The sequence below is a fragment of the Pygocentrus nattereri genome, chromosome 7, assembly GCF_015220715.1.
Source record: "Pygocentrus nattereri isolate fPygNat1 chromosome 7, fPygNat1.pri, whole genome shotgun sequence".
Classification (NCBI taxonomy): domain Eukaryota; kingdom Metazoa; phylum Chordata; class Actinopteri; order Characiformes; family Serrasalmidae; genus Pygocentrus; species Pygocentrus nattereri.
This window is the reverse complement of record NC_051217.1, coordinates 46,447,261-46,462,967: the sequence shown is the minus strand read 5'-3', so window position 1 is coordinate 46,462,967 and position 15,707 is coordinate 46,447,261. Positions and strand designations below refer to the sequence as shown.

Sequence of the window (15,707 nt, the reverse complement as noted above, 5' to 3'; positions counted from 1 at the left end):
GATAACTGCAGTAAATCAGACTGTGTCAGTAACTGGTTCAGTGTGTTTACACTTAATAATCTGATAACTGCAGAAAATCAGATTGGGTCAGTAACTGGTTCAGTGTGTTTACACTCAATAATCTGATAACTGCAGAAAATCAGATTGGGTCAGTAACTGGTTCAGTGTGTTTACACTTAATAATCTGATAACTGCAGAAAATCAGATTGTGTCAGTAACTGGTTCAGTGTGTTTACACTTAATAATCTGATAACTACAGAAAATCAGACTGTGTCAGTAACTGGTTCAGTGTGTTTACACTTAATAATCTGATAACTGCAGAAAATCAGACTGTGTCAGTAACTGGTTCAGTGTGTTTACACTTAATAATCTGATAACTGCAGAAAATCAGACTGTGTCAGTAACTGGTTCAGTGTGTTTACACTTAATAATCTGATAACTGCAGAAAATCAGACTGTGTCAGTAACTGGTTCAGTGTGTTTACACTTAATAATCTGATAACTGCAGAAAATCAGACTGTGTCAGTAACTGGTTCAGTGTGTTTACACTCAATAATCTGATAACTGCAGAAAATCAGACTGTGTCAGTAACTGGTTCAGTGTGTTTACACTCAATAATCTGATAAATGCAGTAAATCAGATTGTGTCAGTAACTGGTTCAGCGTGTTTACACTTAATAATCTGATAACTGCAGTAAATCAGATTGTGTCAGTAACTGGTTCAGTGTGTTTACACTCAATAATCTGATAACTGCAGAAAATCAGACTGTGTCAGTAACTGGTTCAGCGTGTTTACACTTAATAATCTGATAACTGCAGAAAATCAGACTGTGTCAGTAACTGGTTCAGTGTGTTTACACTTAATAATCTGATAACTGCAGTAAATCAGACTGTGTCAGTAACTGGTTCAGTGTGTTTACACTCAATAATCTGATAACTGCAGAAAATCAGACTGTGTCAGTAACTGGTTCAGTGTGTTTACACTTAATAATCTGATAACTGCAGTAAATCAGACTGTGTCAGTAACTGGTTCAGTGTGTTTACACTTAATAATCTGATAACTGCAGAAAATCAGATTGTGTCAGTAACTGGTTCAGCGTGTTTACATTTAATAATCTGATAACTGCAGAAAATCAGATTGTGTCAGTAACTGGTTCAGCGTGTTTACACTTAATAATCTGATAACTGCAGTAAATCAGATTGTGTCAGTAACTGGTTCAGCGTGTTTACACTTAATAATCTGATAACTGCAGTAAATCAGACTGTGTCAGTAAATGGTTCAGCGTGTTTACACTTAATAATCTGATAACTGCAGTAAATCAGTTTGTGTCAGTAACTGGTTCAGTGTGTTTACACTTAATAATCTGATAACTACAGTAAATCAGACTGTGTCAGTAACTGGTTCAGCGTGTTTACACTCAATAATCTGATAACTGCAGAAAATCAGATTGTGTCAGTAATTGGTTCAGTGTGTTTACACTTAATAATCTGATAACTGCAGAAAATCAGACTGTGTCAGTAACTGGTTCAGCATGTTTACACTTAATAATCTGATAACTGCAGTAAATCAGACTGTGTCAGTAACTGGTTCAGTGTGTTTACACTTAATAATCTGATAACTGCAGTAAATCAGACTGTGTCAGTAACTGGTTCAGTGTGTTTACACTCAATAATCTGATAACTGCAGTAAATCAGATTGTGTCAGTAACTGGTTCAGTGTGTTTACACTTAATAATCTGATAACTGCAGTAAATCAGACTGTGTCAGTAACTGGTTCAGCGTGTTTACACTTAATAATCTGATAACTGAAGTAAATCAGACTGTGTCAGTAACTGGTTCAGTGTGTTTACACTCAATAATCTGATAACTACAGAAAATCAGACTGTGTCAGTAACTGGTTCAGCGTGTTTACACTTAATAATCTGATAACTGCAGAAAATGTATTATTACTGATCAATAATTTTGTCTGTGTGTAGCGTTGTGTGAGTCAGGCTGTCTGAACGGAGGAAGGTGTGTCGCTCCAAACCGGTGTGTGTGCACGTACGGCTTCACCGGAGCTCAGTGTGAACGAGGTAAGGTACATCCCAGTTTCTAAACCTGCATACATCACAGGTATTACCGCCAGGATCCAGGACTGTCACGCTGATGCGATTTGTTGTCATAGCGATGTGATGCTGAGTTGTTGGTTGCTGTGCTGCTGTTTATATGTGTTATGCTGATTTATTACTGTTAGCTTGCTGACTGGTTTTGGAAATTGTGAGTACTTGTGTTGATGAGTTCAGAAGAGTGCAGTTTCTGAACAGGTTCTGGAGCTTCATGGTTCTGGAATGTGCTTGATTTAAAGAGTGCAGCCTCTGGAGAGTGGATTCACAGGTCCTGTACATGCAGGAGACCAGATTCTGGATAACTTGAAGTTCAAGTTCAAAAGATTATGGAGAGTTCAGGTTCTGGACAATGTGGGTTCTGGAAAGCACAGGTCCTTATAGAGCGCAGGTTTTGGAAAGTGCAGGATCTAGAAGGTGCAGGTTCTAGACAGTCTAGATAATATAAGTTATAGACCGTGGATTTTGGCAAAATGGGCTCTGAATGGTGGACAGTCCTAGTGAGTGCGGCTCAGAGGACTGCACATTTTAGAGATCATGGATTCTAGAGAGTGTGGATTAAGGACAGAGTGGGCTCTAGAGAGTGTGCTAAAGACTGCAGATCTTGGGCAGTGTGGGCTCTGGGAAGCATGACTTCTGCAAATTGTAGGATCTGGAGTGTTCAGACTGTTCTGGAGTCTTCAGATTCTGGAGAAAACATACTTCAGAGAACTCTTGTTCTGCAGCATGTTTGTTCTGTACCACATGGGTTCTAGAGACTGAGGGCTCTAGAGAAACCTTGTTTTAGAGACTATGGAATCTAAAGTGTGTTTGGAGAATGTGAGTTCGGGAGAGTGTGGATTATGGAGAACATGAGTTCTGGATGATACAGATACTGGACACCAGGTACTGGATAATTTAAGTTCTGGAGAGTATGGATAATGGGCCGTTTGGATTCTGGAGAGTTCAAAACATTATTATGGAGAGCTCAGGTGCTGGAGTATGCATATTATGGAGCATTAAAGTTGTAGAGAGCATGGATTCTCTGGATTCTTAAGAAGATGGGTTCTGCAAAGCTTAGGTTCTGGAAAGCTTGAGTTCAGGTTCATGAGACAGTTTATTAAGGAGACCTCAGGTTTTGGAGAGCTCAGATTCTGAAGACCAATGGTTCTGGACAAAGTGAGTTTTGCAGAGCATGGGTTCTGGAGAGCCTGGATTCTGCAGATTGTGTATTGTGCAGTCGTCTGCTGTGGATGTTGAGGTCACTGCAGCTCTGCTTCCAGCTGGGTTAAGGGTTTGTCTAATGGCGGGTGATATCGCTCTGCTCTGTAATAACACAACCACCATGTGAGACAGTGACATGGCACGGCCATTCATTATTTTCATGTTTTTCCAGCTTGTTTTTTTCCAAAGCTGCTTTTTGAGCTCTGTCATGTGTTTGGACTCGTCCCTCCATACAGACTATATTTGATACAGATGTGCCGGATCGTTCTATCTGGAACAGAGTGTGTGAACGAGAGATGCAGTGCGGTGTTTGTTTGGTACCAGGTGCTTTTCATTAAAATACATATTTACTTGGAAATGCCCAAAACAAACATGTTTTAAAAGCAATGTGAGTCCCTTTAATGTTTGAACGGCCATGGCCATCTTCAGCAAGACAGGATCTTCTGTTCTATTCAGGGTAATTGAACAGGGTTTGGGTAATTATTGACTTGTAAGTCCAGGGCAACAGACTTAAGCTTACTGCATTAAGCCTTGAGCCGCAGGTGGCAGTGGTATGTCGCCAGCACTGAGCTATTCATCTGTTTCGGTCAACTTTTTTCTCGCACTGAGTTTCAACAGGAGAGAAATGTGGAGAAATAAAAGCTTGAACAGCACAGTGGATAACACACCACCCCGTACACAGGACTCCAGGGTCTACTGATCAAAAACACAACAAGAAATTTCTTGGGCAAGACAAAATAGGCTGACATTGCATATCACTGTACATAAATGCAGCATTTCAGAGCTGCAACTAATGACAATTTTGGATAATATATGTTAATCACTGAAACAAATAATCAACTGTTCAGATTGTGAGTCACATAATTTTCCAACTACCTTTGGCTACATGCCAAAGAACATATCAAGTTCTCTGGTGTTAAACCTGTGAACTTGGCAGCAACACTTTTCCAGGCATAAATGCCACCGTGACAACAATGCAGCTTTAAAGATTATACGTTTAGGGTGCATTTGAGCACTTCTTCATCCATCATGTAAAGAAGGTTTTGACCCTGCCTGTTATTGCTGATGCTTCATCTGATTGTCCAATAAACCTGCACATGATTCCAAATATCTACTGTGGAGTTGATCATTAGCAGACATTTTATTGCCATTCCCACAGGAATACTGTAGTGTTTATCTCCATTCCTGGGATGCTTTTTTGTCCTCATACATGTAGATTACCATGGAAATCCACAGTGTTACCACTGTCTTCATCACCATGCAGCTCTCTAGTATGTTCGACACCATTAATAATTTATTGATCAATACTAACCAAGATGAGTCTTCGTCTTCCAGAGAGCCAATGTGCCTCCTCTTCTGACACTCCAGGCAAAGTCGACTTGGCGAATGTTGTTGGCTGAGTTAAGAGCGAACTGCTCCTACATTTGGGACATTTTTGGTTGTGAAGGTGTTGCGATTTCACAATTGTACATGTCAGCACATTCTGAGTCAGCACAGAAACACGTGCAATGACAGAGAGACTGGAATCAAAGACGATGCCTAGATTTTTTACAGCAGTGCTTGGAATGAAGCAGAGCGTGTAGCCATTTAAATTTAGTGCATATTTGGAGAGATGAGATCTGCGATGGGTAGCACTGTTTTAACACTGGGGAGTGAGGAGGCAGATGAATATGCGGAGATAAGCAACTTTTATTCAGGGCAAATCCAGGGTCATAGTCTAGACAGTCCAGGTCATTAATCCAACACAGATTGAACAGGGGGCAGACATGACAGACAAACCAGAATCAAACAACAATCAACACAATTAAACATCCAAACAGTTTAAACAATTCAAACAAAGACCAGTAACCAGACAGGGGAAAACACAGGGCTTAAATACATAAGGGTAAACAAGGGGCAGGTGGAAACACAGGTGGAGACAATCAGGGGCAGAGTAACCAAAACAAGGGGCTGGACTAGGAAACCAAAACAAATGCACATTGATGAAAAAGTAAACAAAAAGGACATGGACAGGACTGGGAGGGGCCAATCGTGACAGCTGTCGCCTCATGGCAAGAAGGGCCTGGGTTCGATTCCCCAGCTGGGTGAATGTGGAGTTTGCATGTTCTCCCCATGTCTGTGTGGGTTTCCTCTGGGTTCTCTGGTTTCCTCCCACAGTCCAAAGACATGCAGTCAGGCCAATTGGACATGCTAAATTGCCCCTAGGTGTGAGTGACTGTCTGTGTCTGTCTGTCTGCCCTGCAATGGACTGGTGACCTGTCCAGGGTGTCTCCTGTCTTCCGGCCAATGACAGCTGGGACAGGGTCCCACGATCCTGAGGGAGAAGTGCCTTAGATGATGTCTGTGTGTGAGATCTTACTGCTTTGGGTCCAAGTAGGGAGACCTGAGTTTTATTTGGATCCAGAAGGAAATTATTGGTCATCCAGCCTTTGTCACGATCACATTCTTCAAGTTTATTTAAGTTCAAAGCCTCATTTGGTTTAGCAGATATGTACAGTTGCACATCATCTGCATGGCAGTGAAAAATAATACCAAACCTGTGAATTATGTTACCAAGAGGTTGCATGTACGGAGAGAAAAGCAGCAGTCCAAACACTCATCCTTTGGGGGGGGGCATATTTTGCTAGTGTATGAAGTGTTTATTGTTAACTCTGATAACGATCAGATAGGATCGGAACCAGGACAAAGCCTGTCATTTAATAGCAAAGAGATTTTCCAACCAATCAAGGAGGATATTGTGGTGGATAGTATCAAATGCTGTGCTGAGTTCTCGAAGAACTAGTAGAGAAATATGGCCACTAAAAGCGAATTGCTCCCACATTTAGGATGTTTTTGATTGTGAAGGTGTTGCCATTTCACTATTGTACACATGTAAAATGCACATTCTGAGTCAGCACCAAAACTACAACTAACCACTAATCAACAGTTGAATTCACTGGCAACTATTTTAGTCATTGATTTTAGTTGACTACATCGATCATTCATTGCAGGTCTTTACTTTTAAAAATGCTGGTTCTTCAATTGTTATTAAGTTAAAAAATGGTTCTATATAGAACCAGGGACCACTCAGAGAATCCCTTTGCATGATTAAGGGTTCTTTGCATGGTGAAACGGTTCTTCAGACTGATGGAGAATGTGTTGTATATGTGCAGCATTGGGAGTCCAAGAGATGAAGCAGGATGCAAGTGTGTGAACATGAACAGAACTAAGAGCAAATTAAAACAAGAACATAAAGCTACAAACAATCCTGAACAAGAACACACAGATTCACATTCAGTTTAACATTCAATGCCAAGCAGAGACAACACTAAAAAACAAGAGGTATATAGACACAGACACTCAAGACAAGAGGCAGATGAGAACACTGACAGGGGTAGAGCTAGAGACATGAACAGGTGTGGCCTGTACATGTGACAACAGGGGTAGGGCTAACAACAAAAGCCCATGGACTAGAATTAAAGCTGTGTCAGATGTAATCAATAGCATATGACCGAGGAAAACAAGAAAACCAAGGCTAAACAGAGAAAGACAAGGATAAGGATGCTACAAGCCCCCCTTCTAATGTGCAGCTCCCGAGGCATGTAACCAAACCCACCACGAGAACCGGCAAAGAGAGGAGGCAGAAGGACACCTGACACAACAGGACTAAGCACTAAAAAGTGCACCAAAAAAGATGGAACCAGGGAAAGTGCATAAGACCAAACGGTGCATAGAAGAACCTAAAGCATTCGGGTTGCAAGAAGGGACATCAAACGATACAGTAGACAAGACAGGAGACCAAAATCAAGAATGGACGGGAGATGTAACAGAGGACCGAATTCAAGAAGAAACAGGAAATTGAACAAAAGACCGAACATGAGATGAGTCAAGTGATGGGGCAGGAGACAAGACAAGACGGGACTATGGGCTGGACATGAGATGGGAAAAGAGACACAACTGGGGACTGAACAGACAGCAGGCTGAACAAACTGCAGAACTGAAGACTGAATCAACATAGGACAAGGACAGGCACAGTTACTGGGCTAGGGGCAGAGACATTGACAGGAATGGGTACAAAAAGACCAGACACAGAAACTAGGGACTGCAGACTAGGCATACACAGGGGAAAAATACAGAACTATGGGTGTTGGACTAGGCAGAGAATAGGGAGGGTTGCTGGGTGACTAGCTGAGTAAGGAACTGGACGGGTGGCTGAGCAGGGACTGGAACAGGATGTGGAGGAGACCATGCAATGTGTCATGAAGCTGAAGCGGGATGCTGAGGGGCTGGTACAGGAGCTGCACAGGACACCATGACAGTAGCTGCTTGGATGACAGGACCAGGAGCCTTCTGGGGCACTGCAATAGGAACAGAGAGCATCCAGGGCACTGGTAAAAGAACAGAAGGCATATGGGGCACCCGGGGTGCAGAAACAGGAACAGGAGACGGAGGCTACAGACAAGTCAGGTGTCATTGGGCCTGCTGGCTTATCTGAGCAGGCTTTTCATGCTGCAGCCCTGGCTTGGTAGGTGGTGTGCCATTAACAGCCTGGGCTATGTGGACAACTGGTCTTCATTCTGAGAGCAGCCAGCACTTTACTGGAGGGATGAGCTTCACCCTTTGTATTATATTGTGCTTTTTACAACTATTGTGGGGCCCCATGCAAGATTTCATCCTGTGGGGTCAAAATGATCATGAGAATGGTGAGCAAAAATCCCAGAACTACATGGAGGGACCTGATGAATGACCTGCAGAGAGCTGGGACCAAAGTAACAAAGGCTACCCTCAGTAATGCTGAGAGGGACTCAAATCCTGCAGTGCCAGGCGTGTCCCCCTACTTAAGCCAGTACATGTCCAGGCCTGTCTGAAGTTTGCCATAGAGCATGGATGATCCAGAAGAGGATTGGGAGAATATCATGTGGTCAGATGAAACCAAAATAGAACTTTTTGGTAAAAACTCAACTTGTTGTGTTTGGAGGAAGAAGAATGCTGAGTTGCATCCCAAGAACACCATACCTACTGTGAAGCATGGGGATGCAAACATCATGCATACACCTCACTGTACATGTTGCACTCTCTGTAGCCCTATCGTGTATCTTGCACATCTGGATGCTCCACACTAGAGAACTTTATTTTGGTACCAACATCTGCATATATCTATTGAGTATGGTCATAATATGCCGTTACCAGTGCCTCCTGGTACAGTTATCATTGCACTGCCTCTTTCATCTCAGATTTCAGATTTTATACCAGAATGTTGTATTTTCCTAGTGTGATTTTTGAGTGTGCTGTGTGTTTTTGGAGTGTGTGTGTGTGTAGTGTGTGTAGTGTGTGTGCCCAGTTTGAGCTTGCTGGTGTGCCAGGCTCCATCTTGTCCGAGCAGAGTGTAGAACTACAGAATTACTTGGCTCGGCCCCATCTTTCCCGAAGGGCCACACTATTGTTCTCCTCTGCGTTCCATGTTGTTTACAACTTACAGCCTTCACACACACACACACACACACACTGCTGGGGTGGAAAGAAAGAAGAAGACAAAATGAAAGAGGGTGATTCCTTGCCATCAAACAAGAGAAAACAGTCCAACAAAACCTGACAGCAAACATATGTTCTACTACATGCTTGGAAAGAAGGGATAAGGGTGGCAGGGGTTCAACCGGATGCAGTCTGCAACCTCACCAATAGCAGGCTAGTGACTAAATCTTTTATTTTGCCCAGAGGGTAGTATTATCCTATCAACATGCCAGGTATAAAGACTCTGGTTGGCTGACAAGTCATGAAAATAGCCTCTGATTGTTTGAAAGGTCAGGAACACAGCCTCTGATTGCTCAACAAGTCAGGAAAACAGCCTCAGATTGTTTGACAAGTTAGGAAAGCAGCCTCTGACTGGTCAACAAGTCGGGAACACAAACTCTGACTGGTCAACAAGTCAGGAACACAGCCTCTGATTGGTCAACAAGTCAGGAACACAACCTCTGATTGTTTGACAAGTCAGGAACACACCCTCTGATTGTTTGACAAGTCAGGAACACAATCTCTGATTGGTCAACAAGTCAGGAACACATCCTCTGATTGGTCAACAAGTCAGGAACACAACCTCTGATTGGTCATCAAGTCAGGAACACACCCTCTGAATGGTCAACATGTCAGGAACACACCCTCTGATTGTTTGACAAGTCAGGACCACAACCTCTGATTGGTCGACAAGTCAGGAACACAACCTCTGATTGGTCGACAAGTCAGGAACACACCCTCTGATTGGTCGACAAGTCAGGAACACAACCTCTGATTGGTCGACAAGTCAGGAACACACCCTCTGATTGGTCAACAAGTCAGGAACACAACCTCTGATTGGTCAACAAATCAGGAACACAACCTCTGATTGGTCAACAAGTCAGGAACACACCCTCTGATTGGTCAACAAGTCAGGAACACACCCTCTGATTGGTCAACAAATCAGGAACACACCCTCTGATTGGTCAATAAGTCAGGAACACATCCTCTGATTGTTTGACAAGTCAGGAACACAATCTCTGATTGGTCAACAAGTCAGGAACACACCATCTGATTGGTCAATAAGTCAGGAACACATCCTCTGATTGGTCAACAAGTCAGGAACACAACCTCTGATTGGTCGACAAGTCAGGAACACACCCTCTGATTGGTCAACAAGTCAGGAACACACCCTCTGATTGGTCAACAAGTCAGGAACACACCCTCTGATTGGTCAATAAGTCAGGATCACAACCTCTGATTGGTCATCAAGTCAGGAACACACCCTCTGATTGGTCAACATGTCAGGAACACACCCTCTGATTGTTTGACAAGTCAGGAACACAATCTCTGATTGGTCAACAAGTCAGGAATCCTCTGATTGGTCAACAAGTCAGGAACACAAACTCTGATTGGTCATCAAGTCAGGAACACATCCTCTGATTGGTCAACATGTCAGGAACACACCCTCTGATTGTTTGACAAGTCAGGACCACAACCTCTGATTGGTCGACAAGTCAGGAACACAACCTCTGATTGGTCGACAAGTCAGGAAAACACCCTCTGATTGGTCAACAAGTCAGGAACACAACCTCTGATTGGTCAACAAATCAGGAACACAACCTCTGATTGGTCAACAAGTCAGGAACCCACCCTCTGATTGGTCAACAAGTCAGGAACACACCCTCTGATTGGTCAACAAGTCAGGAACACATCCTCTGATTGGTCAATAAGTCAGGAACACATCCTCTGATTGGTCAACAAGTCAGGAACACAACCTCTGATTGGTCATCAAGTCAGGAACACACCCTCTGATTGGTCAACAAGTCAGGAACACACCCTCTGATTGGTCAACAATTCAGGAACACACCCTCTGATTGGTCGATAAGTCAGGAACACAGCCACTGATTGGTCGACAAGTCAGGAACACAACCTCTGATTGGTCATCAAGTCAGGAACACACCCTCTGATTGGTCAACAAGTCAGGAACACACCCTCTGATTGGTCAACAATTCAGGAACACACCCTCTGATTGGTCGATAAGTCAGGAACACAGCCACTGATTGGTCGACAAGTCAGGAACACAGCCTCTGATTGGTCAACAAGTCAGAAACACACCTTCTGATTGGTCAACAAGTCAGGAACACAACCTCTGATTGTTTGACAAGTCCAGAACACACACTCTGACTGGTCAACAAGTCAGGAACACAACCTCTGACTGGTTGACAAGTCAGGAACACAACCTCTGACTGGTCAACAAGTCCAGAACACACACTCTGACTGGTCAACAAGTCAGGAACACAACCTCTGATTGGTCGACAAGTCAGGAACACAACCTCTGATTGGTCGACAAGTCAGGAACACAACCTCTGATTGTTTGACAAGTGAGGAACAAAGCCTCTGATTATTTGACAAGTCAGGAACACACCCTCTGATTGGATGACAAGTCAGGAAAACAGCCTTTGATTGTTTGACAAGTCGTAATTTCAAACTGAAAAATTCATCAGCCATAATTTCAAACTGAAATTGGATTTGTGGAGGAATCTGAAGCTGTGCAGATCTGCGCTGATCTGTGAATACGCTGTAGATACTCACAGGAGATGGCGGAAGCCATGAAGAACAAGGCTGGACCCCGAGCTGGCTGACAAAAGGGCCATGGACTGAAGGCTGGAGTAACGGACGGCGGGGCAGTGGGGTCTCACAGAAACAGCTTCAGTTTGTAAATTACTCTCTAATTATTTTTCCATCGACTCCAACTGGGATTTTTGGCAGCGCAGCACATTTATAAATATTTCATTAACTCCCAATAAACACCAAGAGCTGACAGAGTCAGAGCGGAGAAAGAAAGACCCAGCCCTGTTTTCTGGAGAATGGGACAGTGGCAGAGATAGGGAGAGAGAGAGAGAGAGAGAGAGAGAGAGAGAGAGAGAGAGAGATCTATGGAGATCTGTCTCTCTCTATATTTTCTCATCAGCTCACTCACTCTCTGTCTGAGAGAGAGAGAGAGAGAGAGAAAACAGTAAATGTAAACAGTACTGGAGTTTTATAGATGTTTTGTGTTTGTCCCTTTGTGTCCCTCAGTGTGTGTGTGTGTGTGTGTGTGTGAGAGAGATTACTCCCAGATGTTGGGCCGTTGGGAGTGTCCAAAGAGACGAATGACATCACACACACCCTAAAACGCAAACCTTCCCTGTGCATCTCTCTCGTTCTCTCTCTCTCTCTTTTAACGCACACACACACTCTCAATCTTCCCTCAGACCGAAACACCCCTCAGATAAACAGAGTGGAGAAATTCTGGAGCCGCCTGTGACTCACTGGCACACATACACACACACACACACACACACACACACACACACACACACACACATTTGTTTTTATACAGCGTCAAGACGCAGGATTGTATATTTTACCCACATCTATTACATTTATATACACTCACTGTCCACTTTATCAGCTCCACTGACCGTATAGTTTTCCTTTGTAGTTCTACAGTTACAGACTGTAGTCCATCTGTTTCTCTGATACTCTGTTACCCTGTTCTTCAGCGGTCAGGACCCCCCTATTATTCAGGTGGTGGACTGTTCTCAGTCGCAGTGACCCAGAGGTGTTTACAAACTCTACCAGCACTGCTGTGTCTGATCCACTCACACTAGCATAACACACAGTAACATGGCACTACCACGTCAGTGTCACTGCAGAAATGCCGTGCAGAGAGTTTCCAGCTGCTGAAGCTGCTGCAGCGGGTTTGGAAAGTAGTGATGAAGATAACGGAGCGTTTAGATATGAAACACATGAGGACTGGGTTCTATGAAGAACCTTTAGAGGAGAGATTAAGGAGAGATGGATCCTGGTCTTGTGTGACTACAAATCCTGCCCTGTGGACGTTGCCAAGGGATCAAAAAAGTGGACAAACTTGCCATTTAAGTCTTATGCTAACAGAAGATGTTAGTGGGAGCAAGGCTAGAGGCATTTCAATGCCCTGAATGTGCAGGTCTATCACTGCTGCTGGCTTTCCTGGGGATGAGCTTGTATCCAAACACAGTGTTTTTAATGGAAACACAGAAAAATTACAGTAAAAATGTTGGTAACTCTTATTTGGATCGTCTGCTTCAGTTGCTTTGCATATGCTTAATTTACATTCATGTTACATTTAACTAAAAATCTACTAAATTGACCATAATGGTCTTGATGTCTGAACCTGGCTCTAATCCTAACCTTAACCTCAACCCTAAACCTAAACCCAACATCTGAGTTTCGACAGATCTGTAAGCTCTCCTGCCTGTGTTGCTTGTCATCCTGACGTTGTGTCTAGGTTAACTTGCCTTTCTGCAACTCATTCCCCTGTGAGTCATTTTAGTTTTTAAAATAAATATATGGGATATTTAAGGTCTTTGGTCATTAACATTTAGGCACTGACCATCCACAAAACTACAGCACTCCTTCTATCTGTTTACATGCTGACTTTCTCAAATCAAGGAGAAAGTGATATATTCAACATTTTAAACATTAATATAGCAGCAAACAGTTATTTTCAATGTAAAGATATAGTGAAGTAACAGCATTCTAAGCATCGAGTGAAGTCACGCCTCCCCTCTGTGTGTGTAATCTTAGTTTTCCCTCCCCAAACAGTGACTAGCAACACAATGTGAGGGCACAAATTAAGGTGGAATGTGAGAATTCAAACAACAAGCTGAGACGCGGCAATGTAGTCTAGCTGCTGCACCTTTTAAGGTGGAACGGGAACATTATAGTAATTGGTGAAGCTGGTGAAGAAGCTGACTTCAGCCTCATTGAGAGTTGAAATACATGAAAACGGATGAGGAGGTCGCTCCTGTTGGACATGAACTTATGTTTGTGGTTTCACAGAAGCGACAGGTCAGTATTGTTTTGTCTTGTTTGCGAATGTTTATGATAGCAACTGTAAATGTTAAATAAATAAATATTTAAATCAACAATCAAAAACTTAAATAATTAAGGAGATTTTTGCAGCTCATTTTGCTCATGATTACCAATATTTGCGGAGGGAACTGTATGTCATGTATTTAATGTTAACCTCAGGAACCAAAAAGTACGGAGCCCCGCTGGTGACATCCTGTATAAATAAAAATAATGCATGGCCACAACTTAGTAAGGCATGGGAATGAGATAATTAAGCTGTGGCCACAACTTAGTAAAGCATGGGAATGAGATCCTAATGCGTAGCACTTACTAAGCCGTGATCTCGTTCTCACGCCTTACTAAATCATGGCCACGACTTAATCATCTCATTCCCACGCCATACTAAGTCGTGGCCACGCATTAGGATCTCGTTCCCATGCTTTAATAAGGCATGGCCATGCATTGTTTTTATTTATACAGCATGTCACCAGTGAGGCTCCATAAAAAAGAGGCTTTACACTGTTTTAAAAAACGCAGCGTGGAGGTCAGCAGCGCTCTGCTGCTGCAGGTTAGTTCTGTTTTTCTCTGGTTTTAATACAAAGGCAGGACATTTAGAATCAATGACTCACACAAGAGTGTGTACACACTTCTATTAAGCTGGGAGGAGTGTGGGCAGGTGGTTTGTGTGTGTGTTTGTTTGCTAGAGTGACATACAGAACAATGTGGTCACTTTGTGGTCAAATAAATATAGATGTACTGGGTGATTCATCACTGAGTAATTAGAAGTAATTGCATGTGTGTGTGTGTGTGTGTGTGTGTGTGTGTGTGTGTCTTGTTTTGCAGTGTTTATGCACAGGCAATAGAACCTTTTTAGCTTCCAAAATTAAGGGTTTTTCAAATACCTTACAAGATCTTAAGGTCCTAGATAGGTATTTTGCTGCACCGTGAATAGGCTGTAGAGGTGGTTGCTAAACGTGTGAGCATGCTGCCAGCACTCTTGAGGATGGTTTTTCAAGGGTTCTTCAGTAAAGACAATGGTTCTACATAGAAGTCAAGAAGCATTTGTAGTGCTTAAATGTTTCTTTGCATGGTGAAATGGTTCCTCAGATTGATGGAGAACCAAAAAACAGAAACCAACTGAAAAGGGCTCTTCTATTGTTACAAGCTCGGCACTGTAACAATAGAAGAACACTTTTTGATGCCATAGAGAACCCTTTTCAAGACAATTATAAAGAACATATATAACAAATTCTCCATGACAATTTAGCCATGTGAAGAACCATTAAGCAGGCAAAAGTTTTTTGAGTGTTCATGGTTCTCTGCAAAACATTGTCTTTAGTAAAGAACCCTTGAAGAGCCATATTTTTTTAAGACTGCAAAAGCAATGGTTCTATTTAGAACCATTTCATGTTTAAATGGTTCTTTGCATAGTGAAATGGTTCATTGGATTGATGGAGAAAGTTTTATGTAAAATTCTATATACAGTAGAACCTTCTTGAAAAGGGTCCTATATGGCAGAAAAAATAGTTGTTCTATCGTTGCGAAGTCAAGCTTGTAACATTTGAAGAACACTTTTCGGTGCTATATAGAACCATATACAATGCATTCTCCATCAATCTAAAGAACAATTTCACCATGCAAGGAACCATTCAAGCACACAAATGGGTCTTTGAGTGTCCATGGTTCTTGTGTGGTCCTTGAAGAACCATAACCATCTTTCTAAGACTGTAAAGGCGATGGTTTTTTAAGAACCCTTTCATGCTTAAATGGTTATTTGCATGGTGGAATTGTTCTTCGAATTGATGGTTCTATACAGAGTCTTCTTGAAAAGGGTTCTATATAGCACCCTTTGGATTCTTCTGTTGTTGCAAAGTCAAGCTTGTAACACTATAAGAACTATACAGAACCATCTGCAACACATTAGCCATCAATCTGAGAACCATTTCGTGATGCAGAGAACAATGTAAGCATACAAATGGTTGAATGTTCATGATTCCATATAGAACCATTGTCTTTACTGTAGAACCCTTGAAGGCTTCGTTACGCTGATCGTT

The 15,707-nt window shown here is 42.5% G+C and overlaps 1 protein-coding gene across 2 annotated transcripts in view; it reads left to right on the top strand.

Moving 5' to 3' along the window:
- The window catches only part of fbn1 (fibrillin 1), a 190,866-nt gene that overhangs the window by 12,561 nt on the left and 162,598 nt on the right, over nt 1-15,707 (top strand). For both annotated transcript variants that reach the window (XM_037539934.1, XM_037539933.1), the window contains exon 6: nt 1,975-2,070. In XM_037539934.1, the coding sequence (XP_037395831.1) occupies nt 1,975-2,070 (96 nt within the window). The remainder of the gene's footprint in view (nt 1-1,974; nt 2,071-15,707) is intronic.